Raw genomic sequence first — 15,962 nt, forward strand, 5'->3', positions numbered from 1 at the left:
ACTAACAAGCCCATATACGCTATCAGCCAGTACCCCGTACCGTATGCGCATCACTCTTTCTGATAATTTGTGTACGATGTGCATTACCACGCATGATCCCCGCTGGCTTTGAACGCGTTTCCCTTTCATGCGTTAGCGTCGACTACTTCCGTCGCCCAATCCCCTTAAAATTTCCCTAGAACCCACAGCAAACATTGCACATTAGAACGCATAGAATCCACTTTATTCATCGATGACTTGCACTGTTAGCAGCGGAACATGACACCAGTGCGGACGACAGGAGACACATGAGCGAGAAATGCAGTTCAGGGCTCCACGAAGCAGCCTGAGATTTCCAGAATAGCAGGTCTCGTACCCTTCAAATCACTGTTGCTTGCACTCCTGAGGATCGCCTTTCGCCTTGGCGGCCTTGGACTTGCCCTTGCGCGCCGGCCGACCCGTCTCTTCGTCTTCGTCCTCTTCTTCCGCCTCGCCTGCAACAGTCAGAGCGGGCGCAGGGCGTCTCAGCCGGGTCCTCGGACAGCGCTCCCGGCGGCCGCCTCCCAACAGCAATATAGGCATCTGAACAGCGGCGCCCGCGCCGAGAGCCACTGAAGCTCGGTCTCATCCAGCAAACGCGGCGGATCAACGTCACAGAACGCATAACGGCAATCAGTGCGCGCCCGCGGCGGTCAGCCGACGGGCGGGAGTCCTCCGGGGTCTCTCACTCCTCCAACTCACTGTCCTCCTCCTCCTCTTCCTCTTCCTCCTCGTCGTCGTAATCGTCCTCCTCCAGCGCCTCGCCGGTGAAGTAGAGCACGGCCCGCGGCACGATCCGCTCCCGGATGTAGTGGCCGATCTCGAAGTCGGCAGACAGCAGGTTCTGCACGTCCTCGTCGACTTCAGCCTCGGGGTCGTCGGGCACTGCGGGAGACGGAGAAAGGGCGTCAACACATAGCTCATACATCGCCACGAAGAACCAGCAGGGTATTGGATTGCGGGACAATAAGTGCAAAAAATAGGGTAAAAACATATTAGCGGAAATATTAAGCGCATTTTCAGCATAGGCTATGCGATGGTTCATATCTCACATGAATCATAATCCGTCGGATGTGAGACACCAATAAGGGAGAAAGTAGCAAATTTCTCACGCATTAGCCGAGTGGTCTATCCCAATGGTTCCAAGCTCCCCTATTTGAACGTACCGGAGGGCGGGTTGAAGAAGTTGAAGAAGGAGTCGTTCTGCACCGTCTTGGTGACGGTCCGCGTGTTGCCGTGCGACTTGTGCTTCTGCTTCTTCTTGATGGTCTTCTCAGTGACGTTCTTGCCCTCCTTCCAACTGATGGAGCAGCCCTGCAGAAGGCACACAGAGGGACATGAGCAACAGCGCAAACTTCAACTTCAACCTTGCAAGAATCGATTCGGTATCAACGACATTCGCATTTACAGATCTATGAGTGACACCTATGACAGATCTAATGTTGATACTTTTTCAGCTGCTGAATTTTGTCTCGGAAAACGGCAAGTCATACACAGCAAGTATTAATTAGTGCGATATGCCCTATCAACGTAACTTACCACGGACTTGATGATCTCGGGTCCCTCGAAGGAGAACGGGTCCTTCTCGTCGGGTGTGCACTTCATGGTGTATTCTTTGGTCAGCACAGTGTTTGTGAAAAAGTCATTCGGTGAAAAGTGGAATTCCAGCGTGAAGCCCTGTAAGCACGAGAAAAGCTCGTTAGCACGTCATAACACAGCTGTAACGTTTTCCAGCATATCAAGTAAAGAATTAATGACATAATGTACCAGATATGAGAGCAGCTTCATTCAATATAATGTTACAGAACCAATCTGAAATGAAACAAAATGGCTCCAGGCCCTCTTGAGACTGCATGCAGCACCCAGCTCCCTTTACCATTTTCCCATTCCCTTCTGCCTCCCATCTACCGCAAAGCTCTCCCCTCTCCAGCGCTTACCTCGGGCTGCGCCTCGCTGAAGTTGACTCGGATGTCGGTCAGGTGCTTCAGAATGGGCTCGTCGTGCTCCTGGATCATCTCGGCCAGCAGGTCCACGTTTTTACACACCGTCAGCCAGAACTCGGGGATGCCCTGTGCGCAGAGGACAGACGCAGTGTCAGTTGGATGTAGGCAGCCAGAGTTGGAAAGGAAACTGCAAAGCGGTGGTGAAGCAGCGGGCTGCCAATTCAGCTGGAAGTAGTGGCTATGACGACTGGGAGCTCTAGTAACCAGTGACGATTCGCATATGTGCATACTGAAAAATGCAAAAATACAAAGCAATACACCTAAACCATGGACAATTCTTTGACACATAATCTCTCCCGTTTCATGAATACAAAAATAGGCAAATGCAAAGAACTACTTATAATGCCCGTCACCATGCATATCGCTATTTGCGCTCCAACCGAGCCCATGACGGACCACAGATCAGCTTTCTCGCCACGTAGCGACCTAGTCGCCACAGCCGTGCTTCGGTCATGATTAGGTGGCGCTCGACGGTCGCCTTTTGCCAACAGGTCACCGCGGGCGGACGGGGGGGGGGGGGGGCGGACGAGGGAAGAGACGGAGCGGCCGTCAGAGGGGCCTAAATTCCGCCGTGTTCCTCGGCCAGCGGCCAGCGGCGGCATTGGCAGCCGAGGCCGACCACTGTCAAACGCGGCCGACCGGTACAGAGGCGGGCGGCACACCCGCGACATTTATAGTCGCGCACCGCGGCGGCGGGAGGCGCACAGCCAGCTCGCATAAACACAATACGGCAAAAAAGAAAGAAAGAAAACAAAATGAAATCAACGAATTTAGAGTCAAGTTTGATCTTTCTTTCACCAAGCTTCAACATTTCAAATAGCGTATCGTGTCGATGATTACAAGCGAATCTCCAACGGCTTTTATAGCTAGCTTGTGGTGAAATATTACAGTTTCCACGATTCAAACATTGCTAGAGTATTTGTTTCCACGATGGGCTTCTTACGCAAAAACAGATTAAACATCCCTATTGGAAATAGAGGTCTACGAGCTCAGCCTTTTTAGGTTAAGGTGTTAACTCACCATTTCAGCAAATGGTCTGGTACTCTAATTATCAAGCTATTAACAGTAGCTGATTAACAAACTCATTATTACGGAGCGAGCGAAGCGAGCGGAGTCTCATACTGAATTAAGGGAAAATCCTGAGTATGAGCGTCCCCACGGCCGGCCGGCCGGCCGGTCGCTCATACTCAGGATTTTCCCTTAATTCAGTATGAGACTCCGCTCGCTTCGCTCGCTCCGTAACCATTTTCGGAATAGCTATCCGCACTGCCCAATGTATGCTCGACTTTCATGGACCAGCGCAAGAGCGCAATGCAGTTATCATACCTGACCGGACAGGTATCGCAAGTGGCACAAGCGAACCCGGGAGGGGGCACATGACACCCCCACTGTGAAGTGGCGCTCCCGAAATGGCCGCCGGTGGGGGCTGGGGGGGGGACCAGGGGGAGGGGGGGGCAGTCGACAGTGACCGCCTGACACCAAACTGTCAGCCGCCGGTCGGCCGACTGGCGTCATAGAACAGTCCATCGAGAGAGACACGATCGCACGGACCAGCGGAGGGAGCGCAGCGATAAAAACATACGACTAATGGATTCTAATAAATTGGGAGTCGAAAGACATCAGGATTAATGCCTCCAGAGGTTTGGTGGATGATGGAATAAGGCAGGCTCTACAGGTGATATAACCTCACAATGAGGGATAAACTTTGTGACTTCGTAGTTTGCGCCCTACAGGCAAATCACTTTGTACACCAAGGTCTTAAATCAAATTTATGCTTCAACCGTTAGTCAGCGAAACATACAGCTGCATTCTGGAAAGCTGTATGTCAGAAAAGAAAGGCCACTTTTAGGTCACAGTAGATCAGATTTCGCACGATTTTCGTCCCTGAATCCTTACACCAATCGAATGATCCCGTAGGCCACCATAAAGTCATAAATCTTCCCACTCCTCATGTCAGTCACTCCATTTAGGTCCTCAGCCTACACGGAATAAGCTTCCTCCTAACACACTGCGTAGTGAATTACCCACAGAAGGTTGTAAAGCCATAAACGGGAATTACTACACCGCACACACTAAACACACCAGTCATGGGGAAGTCGGAACTTCTAAACGCACACGGACGGCAGCTATGATCACCACGGGGGGCAATTCACGTCAGGGCGGTCTCAACACACTGTCAGCACAGAAAAAAAAACTAAACGCATACTGTCAGGCAAGTTACACAGCGCCAGACATACACCACACTTACACTCGGCTACTATACGAACAAAGCAAACATGGTCCCGGACATGACGGTCGTACGGTGTCATGCGTACAAATGATTTAGTGTTTCATGATTATTGGGGTTCCAAGGGAGCCTGGGCAGCATTGACCACCGGCAGCCGTGTGAAAAGTAACATTTTTTACAAATAAACTTAGCTGGGATGTTTGAATGGACGGGTTGAAAGAGCCGGAGTCCACGCTAAGCAGAGCTTGTTGCGTAGACCCCGACCCCAACCGCCCGATTGCGCAATTCCGAGTAAAAGGAGAATTCAGATGCCAGAGTTTCACGTGCCCTTCAAAGCATCTACCGTACCTTAGTGTTCTCGTCCATGCAGGCGGGCGGTTTGGGCGCGTCGCCGATCTGCGCCTTCTCCTGCATCTCATCACTAAGTTCCTCGTCCAGCGGGAACTCACACTCAGCATCGGTGGGCTCGTACGCGCCGGACAAGATCTGAGTCCGCTGTGGATGGAACAGGGGTGTCAGTGACCTGCGGGATACTGCAGCTGGAACCCGCGCACAGTATCAGTGGGCTCGTAAGCAATGTTGGAATAGTGAATTTTGGTCCTGGTCCCGGAGAATAAGACGTGTCCGGAGAACCGGCCAGCTGTAGAACATTCAACAAGAAAATAATATGTTTGACCTACGAAATGTGACAGTTGATAAAATGTGTTCTCTCTATGCTATAACTGCATGTTTTATGCGTAACAATAGCAGTTTATCATCACAAAGGCTTGAAATTTAAGAGATTTCAGGTGCCGAAGTATGAAATTGTTAAGTAACTAGAACAAAATCGTTTGAACCCGACTGGGACCAGCAAAAGGACTTATTTCCAACATTGCTCGTAAGCGCCCGAGAAGATCTGAGTTCGCTGGACACGGTATTGACCAGCGCGACATTGTAGGGGAGGGGGGGGGGGGGGGTCATGGGCATTACCTTGCACTCTGCAGTGTGCAATGTGCATAGTCAGCATGTGCGCATATGCATATTATGATAACATGCCTTTTGAGTGCTATCTGAATTGACTGAGCAAACCCCACTTCAAGCCCGTAGCATGATAAATTCAATTCAAACACACATTCCTATAACCAACTACAAGGAGGCACGGGAACGACGCTCCGTGGGATGACTCCAGAGTTGCGTGGTTCCATCTCAGCCGATTTTCCTCAAATGGCGCCCGTCGGTGAGATGTGGCGGCAAGACATAGAGGGCAGCAGCAGCCGAGAGTCTCCCATAAACACGTGACGTAGGCGCCGCGAGCGGAACAGCCCAAATGACCTGTTTACGGTGGAACAAGCTCCACAGCGAGCCGTAATCGCATAAACTCGCCGCACGTGAGGGTCTGAAGGCAGCCGGGGCCATAAAATGAGCACAGGGCCCGGCACCGCGGTGGCCGCCAGGCCAGTCCCGGGTCGCATGGTTCATTTCGCTGATCACGAGTGGCACATTCCGCGCCTGTGAGTCAGCGCGGCGGGAGGCCGCGGCAGGCCGGTAGGGTCGGCGACCCGATACCCTTCGGGAGCGGGCCTCCGTCGCAGTACTGACCCGGTCCGGCCCGGCGCCATTCAGCGGACACTGGGCACATGTCCGATCTGACGAGCGGTGGCCAAACGTCAAATGTGACATTTGTGGACGGTACCGGACGGGCAGCTAAGAACACGAGCCGGGCTGGGAACGTGCCGGTTCCGGCCCGTCGGAGTAAATAGCGGTCTTGTTCAGGATTTTTTTTTCAGGGCAAAATAAATTCAGTTAAAAAAATAGCTACCCCTCCCACAACACACATCAAAGACTAAAAGTTACTGAAAGTAGAAAGCATCACTTTGATAAAGAATCTGATAAGCCCCCCGGTCAAATCTGACGACTATTTTGCCGCGACGCCGTCCACCTACCTGCTCATAGAGAGGTGTGTAGAGCTTGTGGTACTTGCACTCGAGGGCCTGCACTTCCTTGTAGAAGTCAGCCTCAATGTGGGTGGCCTTGAGCTGGATGTTCTTCAGCGCCTTGACCCGCCGTTTCACCACCTTCGGCAGGCTCTGTTTAAAATGCAAAGCGCGCAAATTAGTCACATGGATTTCACATTTATTTTCATTAGAATGCACTTCCCTTTCGAAATTTGATGAATTTTTAATGGTGGTTTCCATGTCACCTTGCGTTTCCGTGTTTATAATGGCAACAAAATAAGTCAGAATTTCTGAGAAAACATACTTGACAGATCACGTACTGGCTAACCAGCTAACATCATAACATGAACACAATGCCCAACCCGTCATTCCGTCATCGCTCCAGCTTCCCTTCCATCACTAACACATAACCCTCTCGCTGCGGCACCCTCCCACCAACGCACCTCAATGTAGCTGGAAGGCGAGCCGAGCCCGTCCAGGCGACCCTGCAGGGCGGCCAGCACGGCCGGGTTGCGCATCAGCTGTGCGGTGGCGTCCCCCTCGCCAGTCTCCTCCTCCTCCACATCCTCCATGGGATCATCGGCCTTCGGGTCCTTCGGCATGGTGAGGCGGTTCCGAGCGCTGCAAGCGGCACCGGCCTTCGGTTAATGACGTAAGTGAAACTCCACTGTATTCGGGAGTCCGCCCCATGACTTGTCAAGAGTCTGTCCCATAGATCAGTTGAAACTCTCAATAACGAGAGTTGAGTCTGGGTTCGAGTTGTTCCGGCGTTCAGTATGCGAGACTACAGACAGCCGCAGCTAATCGTTTTATATGACTTTGATGGCATGTTAAAACTTTGACAAATAAATCTTATTGATCACCCAGCTACTCCTGATTGGACAGTATAGATCAGCGCCCGCATAACAAGCTTTGCTTGGTGTGGGCTCCATCTGACTCTCAATGTGTCCATTAGAATAGTTTAAAGCTAAATTCACAAACATACCTATGGGCATAACAATGGCACTTATTGTGAGAAAGGCAAACATATAAGATAGGTGTCTGTGTCAAAATGTCATTTTAACTGACCAAACTGATTTAGAATTAAATCTTAGTCTTCTTAACAAAGAAATGGTTTCAAGAAGCCCCAACAGCCTGAGGTCATTGCCCACTGCCCAGTGGTAGCTTAAAACAATTTTTAAAGCATGAGTGAAAAGATACAAACATTACAAAAAATGCAACAGGATGACTTTGACCTTTTAAATGGTTGTTCACCATGCCCTTTCATGTAACAGTAAAAATGTGAAAGAAGTATGATAGCAAAAGAGTTACCTAATCATTGGATGCCTTTGAGTGTGTCAAATGTACACTGGCACAGAAACCTAGGAAAATGCAGTTTCCTAAAAAGCAATGCAAAATTTCAAAAAAAATGTACAAATCACAAATTTCGTAAAACAAATGATGACAAAGCAAGTATTTCTAATTTCATTCACCAGGTTGAAGAAGCTACCCATATCACAACAATCACCTAGATACAGGGTGGAAAGTAATTACGCGAACATACTTTTTCGTCTTCTAGTAATGAAAAAAACGGCGGTGACATAAACAATATATGTTTTACTTTATCCTTATCTAGTTGCGATGCATTGACATAGGCGTTCCGGCATGATTTACATCAGCATGTGAAGATCTGTTGGCCAAAGCTCAGCCCACACCTTATGGAGCTGTCCAGTGAGGTAATCGGTATTGGTGGCTCCTTGCAGCTTTTAGACGGTCTCCTGAGGAGTCATCTGGAGATTTTTAATCGAATTGAGGCCCAGGCGTTTCCCAGATCAGCTTTTGTATGTCCTGAAGAAAAACAGGTCCTCACAGCACCAGTATTGCGTTTTGTTGGCCGTGAAAGTAAGGATTTCACCAATCACGAAGAGCAGTTTCTTTGCGTCAGGCACAAAAGTGCGCTCAGTCATTTTGCCCCTTTCGTTGCACGGTGGATTAGACATAGACACTCGTCTTGGAGGATGTTCCACCGTTTGTATACTTTATTTATAGTGACCTTTTTTAGCGCTACACGCAATTCGGACACCACCCGGGGGCTCGTGACCCACTGATGTGTTCCTTTGCCGGATGTTTGAAGGTTGGGACGGACGGGACATAGGACGCAACAGCAGCCCTCAGAGCAGTTGTTCTGCAGGTTTGACGGATGAAACAGTTTCACAGATGTCTCACCCAACCACAGATCCAGCTGCCTGTCCTCCTCTGTCCATCTTTGATTGTCTTTGAAAAGCTTCAATTAACAATTCTGCTGTTAATTCGTGAATTTTGGTCATCCCGAGGGTTTGTACGACTTAATTTTCGAATTTTTTGCGTATTAATGTGCGAATCGTGATATCCTAGATCGGGTACCCGGCCAGAGTAAGCTATTTTGCCAGTTTTCGGGTCGACTGGCGTCGTTTTGTCGCCGACATGGTGACCACCCGCCCGGCGACAGAATTCGCCGAGGGGTTGCTGCCGCGGACGGTTTTGCTTTTTAAGTCCTCTCAAGTGTTATTATGTTTAAAAAAAAAAAAACGTATAATTGTGCAATGCTGGTGCTGAGACCTCTACGAATCCCTTCTCCGCCAGTCCAGCGAAAATAATCACAAACGCTTTCCCTGGCAGCTCCAAATTGAGCTCTTGGCCCATTTCGGTCTTGTGCAGCGTATGGTGTCTGCACCATTTTAAGTCGAGAGGTGTTTAAGACCTTCCAGGTCATTGTTCAAAGTTAGGTCACTTTTGGTAGATGAGGCGACAGCAAACACGACCAATTATGTTCCATGACAGCCCGTACTCATAAAAATGCTCCACTGATGGTCAAAATTGTAAGAAAATACATGTTCGCGTAATTACTTTCCACCCTGTAGTTGGTCAACTAGATCAACTACATGGTAAGAAACTATACATAACAAAATGGAAGTGGTTGTGGATTAAACAACAACATACATGCCTCACATGTAAGAACATGGAAAGGAAAGTTACTGCCATAAGGCTAGATTACAAGCATTATTAAGTTAACCCGCGCCCCACTGGGGGGGGGGGGGGGGGCTATTTATAGCCCCCCCCCCCTCCCGTTTTTCTGCAATAACTTCCAAACCGCTTGACGTATCGACGCCAAACTTTCAGTACCTTCGGCTGCATCAATTTGACACCTTGTGTCAAAATTTGAACTTCGTACCTACCATAGGTCGGCCGGAAATGACGTCAGAGTGACGTCATGTTCGGCCGATTTCGACGCAAAACATTGAACCACGGCAATCGCTCACAAGAGCTCAGTTTTTAAGCTAGATCCAATTTCTTTGCATGAGAGGACTCAGAATAGACTGCGCTATCAAACTGCTATCTCGGATTTTCGAAATTTTGAAAATTTCGAAAATTTTATATAATAAAATTCAAAATTTATATTTATACATTTTTTTCAAAAACTTTTTGACTTTTCGAAAAAACCGGAATATATGTGATAGAACGCGTTATTATGACTAACTCTAGCAAGTTTTAGCTAAATATCTTCAAAAATGGCTAAGTTATACGCATTATTGCAAAAAATTAACAATTATTAATTTTTCAAATCAATTTTTCAGCACGAATTTGACATCGTACGCCAATATAAATAGCACCATCGTGTTCCTGAGCTCAAACTGCATCCAATAGACACCTTTTTTGTTGAAAAATTTTAACTTCAAAATTTGACCTTTTTTGACCTGAAAGTGACCTGACCTGAACTAAATTTGACTCAAAATGACCTCGAATGACACAGATGACATCAAATTCGAAATGTTTGGCCTAAATGGACCATAAAACATGTGTCACGTGACCGACGGATGATATAATATTTTCGTGACCTGTGATGACCTGACCTTGACCTGAAAATCAAAGTACAAGTTTGGTACCCTCAGAGTATCTAGAGCATCTGCTCACGAGTGTGTGAACCAAAAATGAGCCTGATCTGACTTGTAAGACGGCGGCCAGAGCCCAAAAAGTGAAGAAGCCAAAATGCTAATAATTTTTACTTTGACCTGACCTGTGACGTCATCGGTGACCTCGAGGTCAATGAAATTAGGTTTCGCTCGACAGTTTTTCCGGGGCTATCAGACGCCGTTTGAATTTTGACGATCGGCCCAGTAGTTTCGGAGTTAGGAGGGGGGGGGCTATGAATAGCCCCCCCCCCCCCCCCCAGTAGGGCGTGTTATACGCAGACCCCAGTGGGGCGCGGGTTAAGTTTCGATAAGGAAAAGCTTAACAAAACACTTCTAAAGCTATGACACTTAATCACCATTCAAATGTTATTATGAATATCAGACATAAAAATTGAGATCATGAGTAATTTCTCAAGCATCAACATCATGTGTCTAATTTAGATCAGTTGGATAACAACAAAGGTTGCATGCATGTATTATTCAAAGTGCAAGTCACACAAAAGTAGTGCTAGGTTCTGCCAATCTCCCAGTCTGCAAAACGTGGCAGCCAGCTCGACGAGGTGTTTGGGGCAGCCGGAATCCTGCCCCAAATGGGGCAGTTGACTTCCGGGCAGCCCAATTTCTGCCCCAAATGGGGCATCTACTCGGGGCAGGTTAGATTATGCCCTAAATGAACTACCTATATATGGCATAAAAACCACACATATTAATACATTACCCGTGCAAATGCTGAAGTCGGTCGCGGTTGAAACTCTAAACATTTTTTTTTACGAAAGGATCTGCTCATTGATCAAGGTTATATATAAAGCAGCTAGTGCTCCGGTTAAAATAAAATGGTGATAAACCCCACGTTCGATGTCTCTCGGACGACGTAGATTCTACGTCGTCCGACCAATCACGTTCCATAACCGCAGCTGAGCCCCCGCTGACCTTGAACGGGATGGGCCGGACGACGTAGAATCTTCGTCGTCCGAGAGACATCGAACACAGTTAGGGTGCAAAACTGCCTCATGTTGCCATGGCAACAGCGAATCAATCTGGAGCGAGGGGGGCATTTTGTTTTTGCAACAAAAGATCGGGACAATGTCCCAGCCCACAATGCACAATTGAAAAACTGAAATTACACCTTGTCTCGAGTCTCGACGGTGATCAGCTAGCTTAATGGCTTGGTTTCAAGTGTGCCGAGCCGAGTGTGCTAGTCTCGTAATCTGTAGGTCGCCGGTCGCGTGTTCGCGGCATCATTTGGCCGGACGGCAACTATGTGAGGGTTATACGGCACATTTATGAGTGTTCGATTAGGCTAGGTATGGTTTGGTTTGATTTGATTTGATTCGATTTGGTTAGGCTAGAAAGGAGTTAGCTCCGGGAGCACCTTTCCTACGTTGCTAATACGAAACACGGTGCGTAAAACATTCATAGCCCTGATGAAAGGAAGTTTGAATATGGCAGCAGTTTTAAATGACAGTTTCTGCGTTTTAGCGACGATTGTGGCGCAGCCCACTTTTTCTCGCGCGTTTCAACAATACTCCGCTTCTTTATTATTTTCTCCCGGTACCGTGTGCCCCGCCCCGGTCCGCCCTGACTGCAAACGGTCTGCCCCGGAATCGCCGAACTGTGCCCCAACTTCTCAAAAGCTGCCCCGATTTCTGCCCCTGCCCCACTGTGTCTGCCCCGACGAGATCTCGTCGAACCCTGCCACGTTTTGCAGACTGGCCAATCTCCACACATGACTCTGACTGATGATTTTTAAATGCAGATTGATGCAGAGGTAGAAAGAAAGGTGAGCTTGCAGCTGCAAGGAGGACTGCACAATGTAAGCTACATTTCAAATTGCATGGTAGTCTGACATTTTATTAAGTTCGCCTATGTTAGCACCTTGAATGGGATGTATAATGATGAAAAACTTATGATATCAATCATGAGTCAACTTCATGGAATGATGAGCTTCACAAATCAGGTTCTTAAATGTGTATGAATAGGTACAGCAAAACAAAAATACAACAGTTCTAATTGCAATTTAAAAGTAATGAAGCTATAATGATATATGTTTCTATTGTTGACTAGCAGAGCATAGCAGATTGCAACACCATATTACTACACAAATTAAACTGAATGAGAACCTAAAAACCACACCCATGCAAAGTTGAACAAAGAATGAACAAAGTTGACAGGATAATAAACCCAAATCCCCTAAATATATAACAATAAACAAATCAACCTCATTCAAAATAAGTCATTATTACTTCCTACCATTGGTAAACCCGTGAATGCTGATAAAAGTCATCCAGCCCAGCTGTCTGTAATCCCCGTAGTCGCCATGCGTTGTGACCACGTTGTTGACAATTGCGACGAAAGCGCCAAGGTATACATTGGATTTCCACGGATGATAATCGTTGATGTTCACAAAATCACAAGAGTAGATAGCTGGATAATATTATTAATTGATTAGGCATGCATGCAATGGCAAAAACTGCGATAAAACGGCATCTACCTTTCAGGACAAGCGGAGCGCAGCCACCTGACAAAATCGCGGGCTCTCAAAGGAAGTTGCCAAGAAATCGAGGCTACTTTTGTACTATTTTCTAGTAGGTTTGAATAAAGTTTTGTAAAATTTGTTGGTGGGGAAGTAAAAAAATTCAAATATATTTAAATTTTACGAAAATTGCAAAATATCCGAACACACTTTGTCCATTTCTTTTTGTTAAAGTATGGCTTGATATATTAATTTAAGTGTTTTTGTCCTTTATTTCCTTAATATTTTGACTAACTAGCACTTTTGTGTTGTCATCAATTTAAAATTTTTGCTATTTCGGTAGAGCATGGTTGAGCATGGTCCAAGTTTCATTCTGCGCAAAAAAAAACTGAAAATTAAAATATAGTCTCTCTTCTAGTTGAAATTTTTGTTTACATCTGGAACAAAAAAGAGTCAGATATGGCGCAGCTAAGACAAAAACAGTTGACTCAACTTGCAGTAAACATTCAACATTACATTTTAATTTGCGTTGGTTGGTGGTGTCTGTGTGTGTGTGTGTGAATTCCGTGCAATTCCATGTGTGAATCTCCAAGTTTGAAGTGCCGTGATAAGGTTTATGAGAAGTTCAGTGGGACCCAAATATTTTAAGTGTCATGGTGAAAATGAAGATGATTGACCAAGAATGAGTGCGTATTATACGGATACAGTTCAAGGTCCTGAGTGAGACGGAGTTGGAAATGTTTTTTCAAGCTTTTCTCTGTTTCCGTGGCTGTATTGTAATGTTGTAATCTATTGGGAAATGTGCATTGAACCTCTTTGATTTCAAGAATGGTCCAGGTCATGCAACTCATGCCGGTATCACAAGGATTGTAAATGGCATAAACCTCACCATGGGGCGTAGTGGGTTGTTGCCGCTTGAACCTACAGAATGTCTTCTTGATAGTCCATATTTTCGTGAAAAGCTTCATGCTTATGAAAAAGAACTGGAAAATACAAGTACCTTCATAAAAGGTCTCACAAAAAACATCAAGGAGCTTCTGGATGCTGCCAAACGTGAGTACCTAGGTACTTACCCATATTTAGTAATGTATGGTTGCTTTTCAGGCTCTTCTCTTGGATAATAAATATCCTACTCAATAGTCCATTAATGTCAGATGATATTGCTCATCCTTGGCTGCTGGACAAAAAAGTCCAGATAATATTCCTAAAAGTAACTATACATGTAATATATAGGACAATTTTTCATGCCTGGTAGTGTGTGTCTCACTTTTTCACATGCATCAAAACCAAAGAGAAAAGTACAAAAACAAGATGGTGGAATAGAACACTCACTAAGGAAGTAAAACAAAAACACAGACTGTGGAAGAAGTACGTTCAATCCAGATCAGCAGAAGATCACGCAAAGTACGCTCAGCAAAGAAACAGGACAACTAAGGCTATCCGTGACGCAAGACATGACTATGAGAGCAAGCTGGCGAGAAACCTGAAATCTGACCCACGAAAGCTGTACAGATACATTAGGTCACAGCAGAGAGTAAAGGCTAGAGTGGGTCCACTGATGACTAGCTCGGGTCAATTGACTTCGAATGACAGTGAAGCTGCTGAAGTGCTTAACACCTTCTTCAAGTCAGTGTTCGTCTTGGAGGATGTCAATAACGTGCCTGACTTCACCATGCAAACAGATAATATACCAGTCCTACAGGATTTCGATATTGATGTTCTGGATGTGAAGAAGGAACTTGACTTGCTTAAAATGGACAAAGCACAAGGTCCTGATGGTATTCCGACAAACATCCTTAGATGTTGTTCGGCTGCCCTTGCATGGCCACTAACAATTCTGTTCAAGAAGTCTCTCACTGCAGGGGAGATCCCTGATGACTGGAAGCGAGCCTCAGTAATACCACTTTTCAAGAAGGGAAAAAAGTCATCTCCCAGTAACTACAGACCCGTTAGTTTGACGAGCCAAGTCGGAAAGATCATGGAGCGGCTAGTTAAGAAACATATCATGCAGCATATAGAAGGAGCGGGTTTGCTATCTGTACACCAGCATGGATTTGTACCAAAGAGATCCTGCCAAACCAACCTACTTGAAACTTTTGAGGAGTGGACGAAGCTGCTGGATGAGGGTGAAGGAGTGGATGTGATTTATCTTGACTATAGTAAAGCTTTTGATACTGTGCCGCACAAACGCCTTATCAAGAAGCTGGCTGGATACAATATAACTGGAAAGGTCTTGAGATGGATCAGTGAGTTCCTCAATAATAGAACGCAAAGGGTTGTTGTTCAAAATTGCTATTCCGAATTGGCTGAGATTACAAGTGGCGTCCCTCAGGGATCAGTGTTGGGCCCCGTTTTGTTTGCATTGTATGTAAATGAGCTCCCTGGCCTGGTGAAGAGCATAATGAAAATGTATGCGGATGACTCAAAACTGTTTGGAAAGGCATCAACCGAAGCAGATACATTGCTAATACAAGAAGACATAGATGTTTTGTCAAAATGGACGGAGAAATGGCTACTCAAATTCAATGTTACAAAGTGCAAAGTAATGCATTGTGGTCGGCAGAATCCAATGGTCAAGTATTACATGAAGCAAAGCAATGGTGTCAGCATGGAGATTGAGGAAACCGAATTGGAGAAGGACCTGGGAATTTACGTGTCCAACACTTTGAAGGCCTCTATCAACTGTGCAAAGGTGGCTAACAAGGCTATGGGGGCTTTGAGGCTGCTACGGATATCATTTGACAGATTAACAGTTGAAAATTTCAAGCCATTATTCACAACTTACATCAGACCTCATTTGGAACATTGTGTTCAAGCAACAGGGCCATACATGAAAAGAGACCTCAAGATACTGGAAAAGGTGCAAAGAAGGGCTACAAAGCTTGTACAAGGACTACGGGACAAAACATATGAAGACAGATTAAGAATTTTGCAGCTCATCAGCATTGAAGAAAGGTTCAGGCGGGGAGATATGATAGAGACCTACAAGTTGTTGACAGGAAAAACCAATGTGAACCCGAATCAATTCTTTGTCAAGGAGCAAGGTCACATGACTAGAGGACACTGTTTGAAACTGAAAGTGAAAAGGGTGAAAACCAAAGTAAGAGCAAAATTCTTTTCGAACAGAGTGGTCCCTATTTGGAACAGCCTCCCATCAACAGTGGTAGAGGCAGAAACAACAAATGCATTCAAGAACCGGCTTGATAAGTTGTGAATCGGGTACCAGTGACGCTTTCCTACTTTCTGTCTGATCCTTATCTCCAAGTATCTATGATGTGGGCACCGAATAGCCTGCCTAAAACAGCCCACTATCACTAAACTAAACTAAACTAAACTAGACCACAGCTGATTCTCTTATTTTGCTTTACTGATCATCTG

The 15,962-nt window shown here is 46.3% G+C and overlaps 2 protein-coding genes across 4 annotated transcripts in view; one reads left to right on the forward strand and one right to left on the reverse strand.

Moving 5' to 3' along the window:
* Nucleotides 1-201: 201 nt before the first annotated feature.
* LOC122382593 (nucleosome assembly protein 1-like 1) lies at nucleotides 202-12,665 on the reverse strand. 2 transcript variants are annotated; one of them, XM_043368130.1, is made up of 9 exons: nucleotides 12,603-12,665; nucleotides 6,626-6,803; nucleotides 6,171-6,314; nucleotides 4,597-4,743; nucleotides 1,956-2,087; nucleotides 1,558-1,695; nucleotides 1,185-1,332; nucleotides 721-903; nucleotides 202-473 (listed from the first exon to the last, which is right to left on the reverse strand). In XM_043368130.1, the coding sequence occupies exons 2-9, from the start codon at nucleotides 6,782-6,784 to the stop codon at nucleotides 364-366; spliced, it is 1,161 nt and encodes a 386-aa protein (XP_043224065.1). In that variant the 5' UTR covers nucleotides 6,785-6,803; nucleotides 12,603-12,665; the 3' UTR covers nucleotides 202-363. The 2 variants fall into 2 exon arrangements, with proteins under 2 accessions (XP_043224065.1, XP_043224066.1); XM_043368131.1 differs by having other exon boundaries at nucleotides 12,362-12,653.
* A 404-nt stretch (nucleotides 12,666-13,069) lies between these two features.
* The window catches only part of LOC122382594 (rho GTPase-activating protein 26-like), a 28,416-nt gene continuing 25,523 nt past the window's right edge, over nucleotides 13,070-15,962 (forward strand). Inside the window, exon 1 of one of the 2 annotated variants that reach the window (XM_043368133.1) lies at nucleotides 13,070-13,637. In XM_043368133.1, coding sequence (XP_043224068.1) covers nucleotides 13,475-13,637 — 163 coding nt within the window. In that variant the 5' untranslated portion in view covers nucleotides 13,070-13,474. The remainder of the gene's footprint in view (nucleotides 13,638-15,962) is intronic. The other variant, XM_043368134.1, reaches the window with a different exon arrangement.

The sequence above is a fragment of the Amphibalanus amphitrite genome, unplaced genomic scaffold (genome assembly GCF_019059575.1).
Source record: "Amphibalanus amphitrite isolate SeventyFive unplaced genomic scaffold, NRLGWU_Aamphi_draft 000143F_arrow, whole genome shotgun sequence".
NCBI classification, from domain to species: Eukaryota; Metazoa; Arthropoda; class Thecostraca; order Balanomorpha; family Balanidae; genus Amphibalanus; species Amphibalanus amphitrite.

Coding starts and splice junctions, on each gene's coding strand:
- LOC122382593 (XM_043368130.1), bottom strand. CDS start 6,784: ATGCCGAAGGACCCGAAGGCCGATGATCCCATGGAGGATGTGGAGGAG. Junction 904..1,184: donor CTTCTTCAACCCGCCCTCCG/GTACGTTCAAAT, acceptor CGTCTCCCGCAG/TGCCCGACGACCCCGAGGCT. Junction 474..720: donor GGAAGAGGAGGAGGAGGACA/GTGAGTTGGAGG, acceptor TGACTGTTGCAG/GCGAGGCGGAAGAAGAGGAC.